The sequence below is a fragment of the Protopterus annectens genome, chromosome 10.part0 (genome assembly GCF_019279795.1).
Source record: "Protopterus annectens isolate FY-2018-M chromosome 10.part0, PAN1.0, whole genome shotgun sequence".
NCBI classification, from domain to species: Eukaryota; Metazoa; Chordata; order Ceratodontiformes; family Protopteridae; genus Protopterus; species Protopterus annectens.
Genome location: NC_056744.1, coordinates 572,346,011 through 572,362,216, shown reverse-complemented (window position 1 = coordinate 572,362,216; position 16,206 = coordinate 572,346,011). Strand labels below are relative to the sequence as shown.

Sequence of the window (16,206 nt, the reverse complement as noted above, 5' to 3'; positions counted from 1 at the left end):
TATTACTTTTTGTTTTGTTTTGACTTAAGACGAGTTTACGTTCGCTACTTCTACTACTATTGTCTGATCTGATTAATATACAGTGATTAACTAGAAATATATGGACTGAAAATCTTCCACACAGAGAAGTTTCTTACACTGTTTTGTTTTTGGACCCACTACACTTTAGTGGGTTGTTTTGAGACTTCGGGGATACCACGGAGATTACTTGTTTTTTGATGTAACAGACTACTGACATGATGTCTGACTGAACAGCAATTGTCCCTGATGGAAGGATGGATTGAAATGCTTGCAACGCTAGCAGCATTGCCCTCAGTTCTAGGACAATGATATGCAGATATGCCTCTATGTCTGACCAAGTATCCTGGACCGTCTTCCCTTGGTAAAGCACCCCCACCCTATCAGGGAAGCGTCTGTAGTCACTGTGGCCCTGGGCTGTTGTGGGCAAAAGGGGCAACTCCATAGTCCTTCGTCTGGTTTCATCCACCACATTAAATCATGTTTGCATCGTTGAGTTATCCATATTTAAAAGGACAAAGGATGTTGTAAGGGGTACCATTGTGTTAGAAGGAGCCACTGGAGAAGTCTCATGTGTAGTCCTGCCAAGGGCACTATGGTAATTGACACTGCCATGGAACCCAGGAGCTGAAGAACTGTTCGAGCTAGGGCTAGGTTTTGACAGAGTATCACCCGGATTTCAGATCTTATCCTGTGTAGTCTTTGGTCCAGAAGAGAGACTAGGCAAGCATGTGTGTTGAAATTTGCCACTATAAACTCCAAGGTTTGAGAGGGAATGAAGTTGCATTTTCCCCAGTTTATTGAGATTCCCATAGATTCGGCTATTTTGAGAGTATAGTTTAGGGCTATCTCCAGTACATGCTTGGAGGGGGCAGTGAGGAGCCAATCGTCTAAATATGGAAACACCAGGAATCCTTGTAGTCTCAAGTGAGCTGTTACCACTGCCATGCATTTAGTGAACACTCTGGGGGCTGTAGAGAGTCTGAAGGGCAGCAAGCGGAACTGAAAGTGATTGGCTCCTAACCAGAAGTGAAGAAATCTTCTGAAGCGTTTGTCCATTTTTAAGTGGTAATATGCGTCCTGAAGGTCTACTGAACACATCCAATTGTCTTTTTCCAAAAACAGAAGGATAGACTGAACTGGGACCATCCAGAATTTTTCCTGTTAGACAAATTTGTTTAGGATGCTGAGATCCAGGATTGGTCTCCAGTCTCCTGCCTTTTTTGGCACTAAAAAGAATCTTGAGTAGAATCTGGATCCTTTCTGGTCTGATGGGACTGTCTGGATGACTCTTTTTCGAAGCAGCTTTTGAATTTCTAGAGCTGCTGATTCCCTTTGACTGGGTGGAATGTCGGGCATTTGTCTTGATGACTTTGGGTAAAGATTGAACGGGACGTGATATCCTCTGGTTATGATCTATTGCACCCATAAATCTATTGTTATTGTTAACCAGGCAGAATGGCGCAAGGAAAAATGCTCCCTGACTGCCTCCAGATGAAAGTAATCTGGCCACTCCTCAGCAGTGTTGATAGGGTTGACCAGAGAAAGAATCTCTGGAGCCCTGGTTACGTGCCCCCCTCTGCCTCTGTAGGGGCGCCTTCCAAATGAGTTACCCCCTCTGCCCTGGGGAGTATACTCGCCACGTGTGTCATAGAAAGGATCCTGTGATTTCTTGTGACACATCTTTCCACTCCTCTGGTTCCTAGAGTAGGGATGCTGAGGGACGTAAAAATGCATGCCCATGGCAGACAGGGTCTTGCAGTCCATCTCACACCTGGCCAATGTGTCTTTCACTTTCGGGCTGAAAAGGGAAGAAGCTTCCACTGGAGCGTTAAGAAAAGAAGACTTGAAAGGGTCCATAAAGTCACAGAGGCACATGCAGGCATGACGTCTCATGACAACACCTGCACCTGCCACTCTATCCACTTCTTCAGTGGCGTGGGAAATCAAATACATGGAGGAGTTGGATATGGATTCCAGGGTAGCAAGCTGTGAGACAACTGTCGTGCACCTTGTCAGAGACTGCTCCTGATAAGGTTTGATTGAGTTTGGACACTAAGTCTCTCTGAAGCCTGGTGAAGTGTGCCAGATAAGTCAAAGGTAAAATGAAGCAGCCCCTGCACATATGTCAACTGCATGGCCCCAAACGACTAGAATCCAAGTAGCAAAACTGGAGGCCAGCAGACTATGGCAATTTAATGTTTAATCATGTCAAGTCATGACAGAAGCAAACAGCAATAACAGACCGGTTTTGGTTACAAAAAGCCTTCATCAGTGTAATACACAACAATAACTCCATTGCTCTATTTTATACTTAACCTGTCATCAAAATTAAAGCTCATTGGTCGTTCCAAAATACCCATTGAGACCAGGTAAAAATAAACCACCCAACTTGATAATCCACTTCTTTTCCTTAGTGTTTAATACTGAGTGCCATCTGGCTTTATTAGTCCTGTTACCTGTGATCCTATCAATAACCATAAATCTGAAGTTTGCATTCCTATGTGTCAATGAATGTTTATAAAGAGCATTACTGGGATTTTTAGTTCTAATGTTACTGCAATGGTTAAAGTTATCGATGATGGCACTGAGGTAGAAATTACTAGCCTTGGTACAGTCAGTGCCAAAGATGCAATCAGTGCTATACCAACTGGTGCCAAAGGTACAGTTTTTGAAGACGGCACTGTGGTCAGAACCAAAGATGGTGTTGTGGAAGTCAATTTAGGTCCTGAGGCTGACAATTTTGGAAGCTTTTACTTGGGTTTCTGCTTTCTGTCACCCAAAGGTGATGAAGGAACCAAGTGATGTCTCTTTCTGCTTTCTTTACTGTGAGGGGATGAGCCCTCCAACCCAGAAATAGCCTCTGAGAAGGGCGTCTTAAGAAGACTTCAGGATTAACTTGTTTTTCCTTTCGTTAAGGGTTCTGGAACTCAACCCTTTACAAACAGAGCAAGGAGGTCGAAGAGACAGGTGAGGAACACCCAGACAATACACAGGAGTCGTGGGTGTCTGAATTCGGCATTTTTTGGTCGCACTGGATACATTGTTTAAAACCATAAACTCTCTTCTTTTCCGACATGGTGCTATAGAGACTAACTACTACAAGAAAAACAATAATCGAAAAATTATAGCAAGGATTTTTTTTTTTAATAGAAGAAAGAAGGGGAAAGGGAAATACCAACAATGGTATTTAAAGGGAATTACCACAAAGACAGAGAGGAGAAAGGACCTATATCAACGATGACACTTAAAGACTACCTAAACGGTAAGAAAAAACACCTTAACAATCAGAAAAAACAGTAACAGAGTGGGTAAATTAGTGATAAAATACGGAAGAAAAATATTAGAAATGCAACAAGTAATTTGAAAATTCTCAAAGTACTTAGCTGAGAGCTGGCTTGACACGGCTTTATGGCAACGTGGCATGTGAGATCTGAGGTAACACTGATAAGGGCATTGTGGGTAAAAGCTTAGCTCAAGAATTTTTTGGCTGGCACGAGCTTGTTATAAGGCTGACTCTGTTCTGACGACGGAACTGAAACCCATCAGTAAGGAATGAATGAAGATTAACAACATCAAATTCTATATTTTACTTATGTAGTTTTTATTTTTTCTCTAGTATAGGTGCCTTTCAGTTATTGTATGTCCATATTGTAATTTTAAGCTTTACATTTTTCTCTATTGTATTAAAACTGCCTATTTTGTAACTGTGGCTTTTCTCCTTGGGTCACAGTTACAAAAGGGGCTACTACAGTCTAGTCACACTACCTTGGTCAACAAAAGCAAGAAATAAATAAATAAACATCACTCTTATTAGGTTCAGTCTCAGCAACATTATTCACCCGACAAAAATAACATGATTGCAGCAATGTGACAAACTCTATAAAACTGTATCACAAGTGGGAAACAGTGTCCATTGCTCAATTAATGAGGATGTGTGCCTACCATCACCTTGTTCAGTAAATGATTCATTTATTTGGGGGAATGGCACTCTAGGAAGAGGGTATGCAAAATGGTTTGTTGCTACTTGAAAATGTAATTTTACTGTTGCTTTGACTGTTGAATTTTCTGGTAATGATGGCCATCCATATCAGCAGATCTGTAGCACAGAATGCAGATCAGTGGGTTGATCATACACTGTACACAGCAGTTGCTATACTTCTGCTATGCAATGCAAGCCACCGGATGCTTAAAGAATTTACCTGAAAATGATGTTCCATGTTACTGTCAGTGTATTTTGGTGTATGTAGGAAAATCAACAAGTTCTGGCGCAAGTAGTGTGCAAGAGCATTCATCCATGGCAAGAAAACCTGAGGGATTATGAACTGCAGTAATTCGGTTGGTGGGGCTCCAGGTGGCTGAATAAACTGCAAATAAAAATGTACACATCAATCACATTTCTCAAAATAACAACAACAAAAAGTGCATATTAACTGCATATCACAAAACAAATTTGAAACCATAAAACAATCAGTAGTCATTAAAAAATTCTTTATGGAAAAGCTTTTCAGGTACTCAAAACAATATAATTGCAACTCACCAAATTAACTGTAGGATTCATAAGAATTTCATGACTATTTTACTACAACAACCAAGTATGTCTTGTCAATATCCCCCTTCAGGCTTAACCCATTTTCTGAAGAAGGGAAAGGCCAATTATTCCTAGGGTATATTTAAGAGTGCCCCTCTAGTCATCCAGGATACTTTTAAAACTTTTAAATTTCCCACAGTATTTGCCCTAGCTGCATTTATTCATATGGACATAACATTCAGTGAACCTGTATGCTACAGTCAAGCGGGAGTGATGTCAAGAATACATTTAAACATTTCATCATATAACTACATAAGATTCATGCTTTTAAAATCTTTAAATATAGAGACCATTGGTTAAAGGAAATATAGTGGTTCTGATAGTAAATGTCATGAGTTTCCGGTCCAACTTAAGAGGAGAAGCAGAGATTACAAGATCAGAACAAGTAGTGGTAGTAAGGATCAGAACCAGAATGTTTTGGTCTCTAGTGGGTTTGTCAGCTATTTGATCCAGGAATTGCTCTTTATCAATTCCAAAACTTCCTGGGCAAACCATATGTTAGAGGTATAGGTGCTCCAGTCTATGGCTGGGTAACTGAATTCACCTAGGCTTATGGAGTTACTGCTTATAGGAACGTCTTCTAAACTCCCAGGAAGTTCAAAAATGTTACATTAACAAGGCTTCTGAAACGATTATTGACTGCTTCAAGGGTTCTTTTCCTATAGTGGTTCAAGCTTCATCAATTCTTTTCACAATGTTTACATTGCTCCATCAAGATATGGTTTAACGATGAACACACAGCACAAACAACATTATCCCCTCAGAGCTATTTTGTGCTCCTCTACACAATTTTTGATCTTCTGACCCATCTTCACCTAAAATGCCTACCAAATTTGCTGCATTTGACAACTTTCTTAACAGGACGATCACCTATTTTGCATTTATTGTTTAGGAAGATTCTGCAAATTAATATGTACTCACTACGGTCAGTGATTCAAACAGAAACAGTGAACAAGCAAAACCTGAGGTCTTCCTCAATGCATGCCACCTGAAAGAGAGATGGGAACACTTACTCACTCCAAACAGCATAGAAGAAATTTTCTTTGTAATGAAGATTACCTTACTTGCAGAAATATTAGTAGATTTAGTTAAATATAGCTGGGACGTTTTGGGGAAAGATGCACACTTAGGATATAATATATATATATATATATATATATATAAAATAAGAAATTGAGATTTTCTTATACAAAAGGAAGGAGTATCAGGGATTTCACGGTACATGGAATGTTTTGTCTACCCAGTACTGCAAGATGTGATGAAGTAAGTCGAAAAGGGACTTTCCTTGTGGAAAATGTAAGGTATGTACATTCACAATAAGAAGTTTCCCATACATCAAATGACAAGACATTTCAGGAACAAGGTCCCTTTAGTTGTGTGAGTGAAAGGATAATTTACAGTTTAAGATGTCCATGTGATAGATATATAGGTGAAACTAAAAGCTTTGCAGTAAGGTTAAAAGAGCACGTCATAGATATTAAAAAAGGTAGTTTAGTCGAGTAGCACTGCATTTTTTACAGGAACACGGGGGGGGGGGGGTCCAAAAGGGTTACAAGCAACAATTTGAGAGCAACTTCCAAGTGAAAAAGTTAATGAGATATAAAACAACAACTTAAGGAAAAGGAATTATTTATTAATAATTATTATTATTTTAAAATTTAATACCCTTAATCCAGCGGGTTTAAACAAAGAATGTAATTGGAAATGTTTTTTGTGATAATGTCTCTTTAAATGTTTTTAATTGATTAATTGTGGGTTAAACAAGGTGGGGTATTTAAGAACAACTGAAATAAATGTTTAGCATACTCTGTTAAAGGCTTGTAAGAGCCAAGGCACTAGAGCATTTTGTTGTTTTTTTGTTTTAATAAAGGAAGTTTTGGACTGTTCAAGGCCTTCCTTTTATTGTGGCTTTTACAGCATGGAAGAAATGTTTCAGAAAATGGACAGAGTAAGTCTCTTCAGGGATTCAGTTTGTCAGGGATAAACATAAGCTAGAAGCCAGCTGACATATTGGTTAAGATCTTTGCTTATCATGCGCAAGGTACAAGGTTCAATCCTGAACTCCAGCCAATGTTTGGTTGGGATTTGCAAGTTTTCTTTGTATCTCTGTGGGTTCCTTGCACCTCCCAAAACATACTGTGTGTTTCCATCTCAAACTCACCCAGGAATGGAGTTATAGTTAGCAATACATTCTTTAGATGGTGCCTATTAAGGAAAGAGTTGTACAGACCAACCACATTAGACATTCACTGCAGAGCACAGTATCCTATAGCTAATAGACAAGGGATCACAAACTGTGTGCTGCATCAGGACTAGCCACTAGACAGTGTAAAAATAGCTGTAGGTGATTTAGTCATGTTGACTAATGTTGCAAATAAATAAATAATGGGTATAGGTATTTGTTGGTCATAAGAGAGTTGAGGACCAGACCTACTCCAGGGACCTGGTGGGAGGTGTCAGTAAAGCCCAAGGTGTCCAGCTGCCCATCTTGGGTTACCTGGGATAGTTCTGTTGTGCGAAAGCTGGACATATAACCAATCAACCTGCTTAACATGAACTAAGGACTGCTACACTCAATATAGGTTCACACTGACGAGATGCAGCTTGAAAGTGAATGACATGATGGTAAGGAGGTGGCTGGACATTCTCTGCATCCAGGGGACAGGATAGATGATGGCTTGTGATCCAGAGTCTACTACTCAGGGAAGGACAGTGTAGAAATGGTGTAAGAACTGTGATGAGGAAGAGGTTCAGAAGACAGTGAAGGATGTCACATGAATTAATAACAGACTCATGGCAATTAGACTTCAGAGTAAAGATACTGCACTATTCTTAATTTCAGCATGTGTCGCACAGCAAGACTGTGATAGTGAGGAAAAGAGTGCATTCAGGCAGCAGTTGCAGGGCCTACTAGATAAAATAGGACAACATGATTTGGTGTTGATAATGAGGACCTGACGGCATGTATCTGGACAGATAGAACAGAATATGAGAAATATCTGTGTCCATATAGGTATGGGGCAAAAGGAATAAAGGAGGAAAGGCCATTCTACACTTCTGTCTAAATGGCTTGATGATACTGGGTACAGGATTCAGCAAGAGGGACAGTCAAAAGATCACATAAAACAGTGGCCAACATAGAACTCAGGTAGACTTCCTCCTAGAAAGGAAAGAGCACTGGGATAGAATCAGCAATTGCAAAGTAATCCCTAGTGAAACAGTCAGCCCAGAGCATAAATTACTGGCTTCCACAATCAGCTGTAAGTAGTGGTCAAAGAAGACTCCAAGGTCAACAGAGACTAAACTGCAGAGCTAGAAATCGATTGAAGAGAAAACACAAGAGTTCAGGGAAATACTCTGGGCTCTAGCACTTCACAAAGAACAGTAAATAGGTGGAGTTGAAGAAGAATGGCAGCACTTCAAAACAGCATGTGCGAGGACTACAGAACAGATATGTGGCCAAGCCATGTATGGAAATAAGATACATAAGGGAAGCTGGTGGTGGAATACAGAAATCCAAGTAGCCATCAAAAGAAAGGAGGAGTGCAGAAAGAAGTGGAAGATAGAAAAGACGGACCAGGCAAAGAAGGCTGGCTAACAAATAGAGCATCACAGTAGCAAAGAATAAGGCATCAGAGGCACTCTACCAGCTTCTAGAAAGTGACTCAGTAGATGACACAAAGAAACAACCAGGTTGCAAGCCAAATTGAGAAGATCATTCAGATGAGGAAAGAGTCCAACTGGGTATTCCTAGACTTGGAGAAAGCATGTGATTCGGACAATCCTGCAAAGGGGGAGGCTTAGCTATATTTGATACCGTTGATTATAATGTTCTAATGAATGATATGCTCAATGCTGATGCTACTTATTTGTTAATTAATCAAGTTAAATTAAATCAAATAATAAAAACTGTCAATGAAGATCTTTATGACATGCTCATGTGCTATCAGATACCCAATAGCCTATACGATTTTTTCTGTATAGATTCTCCGGTAGTCCCTATTATCAAAGGGCTACCGAAAATGCATAAAGAGACTAAACCACCACCAATGCGCCCAATAGTCTCAGGAGCTAGATGGGTCACTGAGAATGTATCAATATACTTGGAAAAAACTTTAAGGCCTTTAGTGGATGTCATTCCAACTATTCTTAAGGATAATGCATCAGCTCATAGACTATTTACATTCATTAGACTTTACCTTTATACAAAATAAACATTTGCTTATTACGATGGACGATTAAAGTCTTTTTACTTCAATTCCCAATGAAGAGGGGATTGAAGCATTACGTGATTTGTTACAACATACTCCAACTGTGAATGGGAATACCATTATTTTAATCTGCCAACTATTGGAATTGGTCCTCAGCAACAATGTGTTTGCATTTGGGGGTGACCTATATTTACAAACATGTGGTGTGGCCATGGGAACCCCCTGTGCAAACACATATGCAAACTTAGTTGTATACCACTGGGAATTGAATTACGTCTTTGAACATATCCTGTTTAAAAAAGTTTTAGTTTACAGGCGTTTTGTGGACGACATTTTAATCGTGTGGGATGGCACACTAGAAGAATTTCTTATTTTTAAAACATATTTAGAAACCACGACTACATTTCTTAGGTTTTCGGTTGAAACTTCTTATTCATCAGTAAACTTTTTGGATGTCAGTTTAAATATTAGGAATGGGAGGCTAGTATCCACTTTATATAAGAAAAAATGTTGGAGGAATGCAATTTTGAAATATGATAGCATGCATCCGCGACATACTTTTAAAGGGATACTGAGTAGTCAATTTACTAGGTTAAGAAAAATATGCACTGATATGGATGATTTGAAAAGAGAAGCGGATAATATGGTGGATATGTTTTTAGAAAGAGGTTATGACTACGATTTAATAATGGATGTTAGGGAAATAATTTTATTTCGAGAAGATCCAGATTTTGATAACATGAGCAATAATTATTCCCTACCTGGTTTTAGAAGAGAAGGGTATAACTATAGGGAGAAAGTATCTTTCATTACGACTTATACAAATGACTTTCAAAATATTAGGAAAATACTATCTAACAACTGGAAAGTGTTATTGATGGATGAGTCTACGTTAAAAATAGTTGGCAATACTCCCCACATAGTTTATAGAAGTAATTCTAACTTGAAATCTTTATTGTGTGACAGGCCAGTTTTGACTAAAAATGTAGTACAAGAGTCAATCTATACTTTTGGGACATATCCCTGTCGACATTGTAATTATTGCAGATACATCACTAAACTGCAAGAATTTACACATCCAGAATTCAATTATGCTTTTAAACCAAGATTTAGGGCCACTTGTGACACCTCGGGCCTAATTTATCTGGCCACCTATGAGTGCTGTTCTGCATATTATATAGGCCTCACTAAAAGAAAATTGAGAAATAGAATATACAACCACCAGTATGATATTAAAAAGAAAAATGAATTAAATGCCCTGGCCAATCACATTATATCCAACCCTTTACATACTTTTGTGTTTAGAGTACTGCAAGTTGTAGATGCTAATGTTAGAGGTGGTGACTATATAAATTTACTTGAGTTGAATGAACTGAAATGGATTCTTAGACTAAGAGGCCATTGTCATCCAGGCCTGAACAACTATATTACAATAAGACCTTTTCTTAACAATCGGAGATGACTTCAATGTTTGACATCCTAATACTTAGTCTAATATATAACTATTTATTTACCTTGTTTGGTTCTCAGTTTATATTTTTTATTAGTCTACTAGTAACATCTCTAAACACACCCCATACTAGTTAGAGGGCTTTAATTAGTTTTTAAATATGTGTCTTGAGCTGTCCCTAAATTGTATATTCATTGTTTTAAAATTCTTATGCGTCATGAATTATAGGGTTTTTCCACTTATATTTATTTTCCCTCTCATGTCTATACAGTGCAATACTTACTATATTCTTTCCACTTCCATTTTTTATTTAAATGTGGCTTTTAATGAATTGATAAATGTATTATATTTATTTATTTACTGTATTTATTTGATTATTTATCTATTTTTTAGCTAATTTATATATGATGTTTGCTCATATATATGCATATTGTTGTATATATTTAATTAAATTTATGCCTATGTGTTTTTAATAACAATTTTGAAATGAAGAGCATTGAATTTTGTGTACATTAAAAATTCATATAATATATATAATATGTACAAATAAGTGATCTTCACACGATACAAGTCGCCCTATGAGACATTAGAATGAAGAGATGAATGTATATTGTATTCTACATAACGCTATTTAATATTATATAATGCTTTATAGCATTATGTTTAGGTAAAATATGTATCCTTGAGAGTGAATCAGATAACTTTAAAGTGTTTGATTATTTGTACGACTCACTATATATAGGGTATCTAGTGATTCAGTTTTGGCTGCTAGTTGTTTTATGGTTTTAAAATCTCCCTTTAAAAGACAATGATGATTTTTAATTGAATTATTAATTTAATTGATTAATTGAATCTAAGCACTGGGATGTGCCTCCCTATAAATATGCTGCCTGTTTTTATGTTATATTGTCTGAAGAAGCGTATCATAGCATACGCGAAAGCGCTCACCGTTTGTTCTTTTACTTTTGAATAAATTATTTCTTGTACGTGGAGAGTCAGAGGTTTTTGTTCTACATACAGCTTCTAGAAAGTGACTCAGTAGATGACACAAAGAAACAACCAGGTTGCAAGCCAAATTGAGAAGATCATTCAGATGAGGAAAGAGTCCAACTGGGTATTCCTAGACTTGGAGAAAGCATGTGATTCGGACAATCCTGCAAAGGTTCAAAGTCCCCGAAATACTGGTAGAATTAGAGCAGGCTATGTACAAGGACCCAAGGGCAAAAGTACAAACAGTGTCACAGAGGAGTCCCCACTGCTGTTCATACTGGTAATGGATTACATTAGCAAACAGGTTGGAGGAGAAAGATCAACAAAGTTGCTGTATGCAGATGATGTGGTATTACAGGCAGACTCCGAACAGGAACTTTCTCAAATAAGAGGGCAATGGAATGCAAAACTGAAGGCATATGGGGTAAAACTGAGTACATACAAGACAGCTGTAATTGCAGAAATTAGAGGAAATCAGAAGAGGTCAAGAATTGATATAGACAGGAAACTAGTGTTACAGGTTAACAGCTTCAAGCACCTGGGTGAGGTGGCTGAGAAGAAGGGAAGTGTGACACAGTATCTCAGGGTTACTATGTGATAGAAGAATGCCAAAGAAGCTAAAAGTAAGGTGTACCAAACAGTGGTGTGACCAGTACTACTGCATGACACAGAAACCTTGGCAGCAAAGGTAGAGCAGTTGAAGAAGGTAGAGGTGATGGAGATGAAATGATTGAGATGAATGGTAGGATGCATACTGTGTGACAAAGTGAGGACACCAAAGCAGAAATTGAAGTAGCTTCAATTGCAGAGACAGTCAAAGAGAACAGATTACATTGGTTCCAGCACTTTTGCAGGAAAGGAGAAGTCAATCTGGTGAAGATGATTTGGGATATATATGAAGAAGGTAAGAAGAAATGAGGGCATCCAGCAAAGAGATGAATGGATTATGTGAGAGAAGACCTGTGAATATCAGGCATGACTGCTGAAGAAGATAGGAGAGTGGCACTGCAATGAGAGAGATGGCAACAGCTGTTAAGACACCTCAATCTCAAATAGAAAATGGGGAAAAAGGGGTGTTGATGATGATGAATTAAAAGCTAGATGGATAAAGAGTCTAGTTCTATACCTCCTGAGTACATCTGTACTGCACAAGTCCCTAGGGATCTTGTGTTTCTTCCTAGGCATCTTTTAGTCTTTCTCCACTAATTTCTCTTCCACTGAGAGATGTGTTACACTTTTCAAATTCACTATGCACAGGCACAGACCGCAGAATCTTTTTTCAATGCTTATTAAGAAGCTCCCAAACATTATGAGGAAGCTTACCACAAATTCAACTGCAGTCTCTGCAGACAGCATCCTACTTCCCCCATACCAATTACTTCTGTAGTGGAAAATGTAGAGGACTTGGATGTGAGTGGGGATCGGAGCTTCATCATCAGCCATGTTCTGGAGCACCTTCGCATCACTCCACTTCCACCACTCTGAGATCAACCTATTTAATTTATTCTTTCAGACTGCAGCCCCACAGAAAGGAATATTCAGAGTGTAAGTGATCAAGGAACCGCACGTAAAAAAGACATCAAGGTGTTCCAGTGTGGTCCCAACATAACCCTTAAAAGCTTTTGGAGGAGTAGGGGAAGGGTGAGAACTTTAACAAGACACAGCTAAAATGGAAGCCTATAAGCAGTTGCTTTTCTCTCTTTTGAAAGATAGTTCAGAAAAGTGAGTTTTACTCTGAGAAGATTCAAGCCAAAATCTTATGACATGACACTGACAGATGTTAAAATATTTTAACCAAATATCAAAATTCATCATCTGGGCTAAATATCCAAATTAATACTAATTAACATTTTATATAAGGATATTAAGTGAAAAGTTCTCTAATATTTCTAAAAGGCTTAGTTACAGGTTATAAAAAAGCTTGCTAATACTACTCAGTACCTCAGAAGCAATTATTTTACATTATTAAATATATACATTATACTATATAAAGAAGTTATGTACTCACCATAACGTTCCATGTTTGTTGTCAATCTCACCCTTCAAACTTACTGGATGGGTTCATAGCCAATCCTCAGCTCTGACTCGGCCGAATACACTAGCTCAAAGTCTCTAACTTGGCTCGTGGCAGAGTAGGTATCCCATCATGCAATGGTGCAATCTCCAGATCTAGTTTGCTGCTAACTATTACAAAGACTAAAATAACCATATTACATCAGGTAAAGGAAAAACAAAGAGTTAAAGGAGCTCATTTATCAGAGGAAACAATTGTCCACCAGGTCCTCTAGGAGTCCTTGGATGGGGGAAGGTGGGAGGGTTGTAAGAATGAAGGGAGAGATGGACAACAAACATGGAATGTTATTGTGAGTACATCATTTATTTATGTTATGTTGTCCTATCTCGCCTTCATTCTTACTGGATGGGATAGCGTCCTTAGCATCTTTTTCCTGGGTGGTTCACGGGAGCACACCTTTGTGCATAGTGGAACCAAATGAAGCCCTGGAGGCCAAATCAACTTTGTAATGAGTAATAAACGTATGAGGATTTGCCCACGTAGCAGCAGCACAAATACTGTCCATTGACATTCTGGCCTGGAAAGCAGAGGATGTTGCCAATGCTCTGGTTGAGTGACCTCTAATTTTGAATGGCAACTTTCTATTATTAGAGGTGTATATAAAAGTGATACAATCTGAAAGTGTGACTTTTGAAACTGGCATGCCCTTTTTTGCTTCAGAGAAAGAGATGAAACAACTGGTCTAATTTTCTGAAATCTTTAGTTATATAGATATAGAATCTGAGTTGTCTATGCACATCCAATTGATGGAGTTTATACTCTTCCTTGTTGCTATGAGTGAGAAAAAAGACTGGAAGCTCAATAGATTTGTTTAGAATGGATTGAGAACAAACCTTAGGTACAAATGACAGATTAGTTCTTAGCAATACCCTATTCTTATGAAAAATCAAATATGGGGGTTTGATTGATAGTGCTTGCAACTCTGAGACTCTTCTTGCAGATGTTACAGCTACTAGAAGTATAGTCTTCCAAGAAAGAAATTTGAGGTCACAAGATGAGGAGGGCTTGAATCGAGGCAATGTTAGATGAGACAGTTGTTGTTGTGTCGTTCGGCTTTTCCCAGTTAGGGGTTGCCACAGCGAAACACCGGTCCGCTAATGATTGGCAGTAGGTTTTACGTGCTGGCTTGCCAGGCCTAACGCACAACCTTTAACGAAGTAACGCCCATTCACGCATGTTGCCACAGATGAACAGTACAACATTTAAATCCCAAAGAGGGAGTGGTTCTTTTAAAGGAGGTCTCAATAAAGAACTGCCTTTTAAGAATACTTTACACAATCTGTGTGACATTAGGTGGAAATCTGAGATCATCACCAGTTGGACTCTAATTGTGGCTGCAGCCGAGCCTTGTTGGAAAAGTTCAGTAAGAAATTCTAAAATCGAGTGAATTGGAGCAGAAAAGGGGTCAATGTTTCTTGTTTGTGCCCAGTAGGAGAACCTCTTCCATTTACTAGTATATAATTTTCTGGTAGAATCTTTATGACAGGATATCAAAATGTGTCTGACAGCTGAAGTGAAGTCTTGAAGTCTGACTAAGTTTGGAAGTGGAACAGCCATGCTGTCAAATTGAGTGTGTGGAGAGAAGGATGAAGTGTTCCTGACATATGGGTCAGAAGGTCTGGAACTGGGTCCAGAACTCACTTGCTTCTCCTGAAGATGAGGCCAGAGGAAGGGGAACCAAATCTGACAAGGCCAATATGGGGCAATGAGAATCAGCCTGCTTCCCAAGGACTTTGCTTTCTGGATGACTTTGGATATGAGAGGAAAAGGGGGAATGGCATAAAGAAGTCCCGAGGGTCAATCGTGAACAAGTGCATCTCTCAGTGTCTCCCCAGAGGGAGAATTAGGGCAAAGTAGCTGCTGCATTTGGTATTCATGGGAGTGGCAAAAAGATCGCAGCAAGACTGGCCCCATTTCCGGAAAATCTCTTCCACTACGTTCGGGTTTAGAGACCACTTGTGAGGCATTAATATTGCCCTGCTGAGCTTGTCCCCTATCATGCTGGATTTTGCTGAGATGTGCGTTGCTACTAGAAAGCATTGGGAAGATATTGCCCATTGCCAAACTCTCAGAGCCTCTTGACAAAGTGGGTATGATCTGGTTCCTCCTTGTTTGTTTATGTACCATACCACCGACATATTGTCTGACTGGATTGCAATCGTCCCTAGTGGAAGAGAGTTGTGGAGTGCCTACAACGCCAGAAGCACTGCTCTCATCTCTAGAACACTGATGTGCAAATGGGCCTCGTGGTCTTGCCATATACCTTGGACTGTCCTTCCTAGATAATGCCCCCCCACCCTATCTAGGAACTGTCTGTGGTCACTGTAGCAACAGGTTGTTGTGGAATACAGGGTCTCCCGATGGGTCACATGATTGGACTGAGTTCACCACCGTAGATCCCTCTTGCATGACTCCATTATTCTGATCAGATGGGACATGGGAAGTTCTTGTAGCGACCACTGAGAAAACAGGAGCCATTGAAGGATTTTCATATGCATCCTGGCAAGAGGAACTAGAGTTATGGTTGAAGCCATGGTTCCTAGAAGTTTCAAAATACCTTTGCCTTTACCTTGTCCTTGGGAAGAAGGTGGAGTATTTGCTGTCTGAGGACAGAAATTCTGTCGGGTGGAAGACGTGCCATCATAGAAACGGTGTCTAGATCTGTGCCTCTGAAGGCAATATGTTGACAGGGCAACAAGGCAGATTTTTGTAAATTGACTCTTATGCCTAGCTGAGCACAAATTTCCAATGTCACTTCTCTGGCTTGTTGAAGTAGATGCTTGGTGGTGGCAGTTAGGAGCCAGTCATCCAGATATGGAAACACTTGGAATCCAAAACATCTCAAGTGAGCCGTTACTACTGCCATGCATTT

At 39.2% G+C, this 16,206-nt stretch overlaps 1 protein-coding gene across 2 annotated transcripts in view; it reads right to left on the bottom strand.

The window, feature by feature from the left end:
• Window positions 1-16,206, bottom strand: part of SZT2 (SZT2 subunit of KICSTOR complex) — a 3,556,133-nt gene that overhangs the window by 1,470,772 nt on the left and 2,069,155 nt on the right. For both annotated transcript variants that reach the window (XM_044085412.1, XM_044085413.1), the window contains exon 48: window positions 4,221-4,385. In XM_044085412.1, the coding sequence (XP_043941347.1) occupies window positions 4,221-4,385 (165 nt within the window). The remainder of the gene's footprint in view (window positions 1-4,220; window positions 4,386-16,206) is intronic.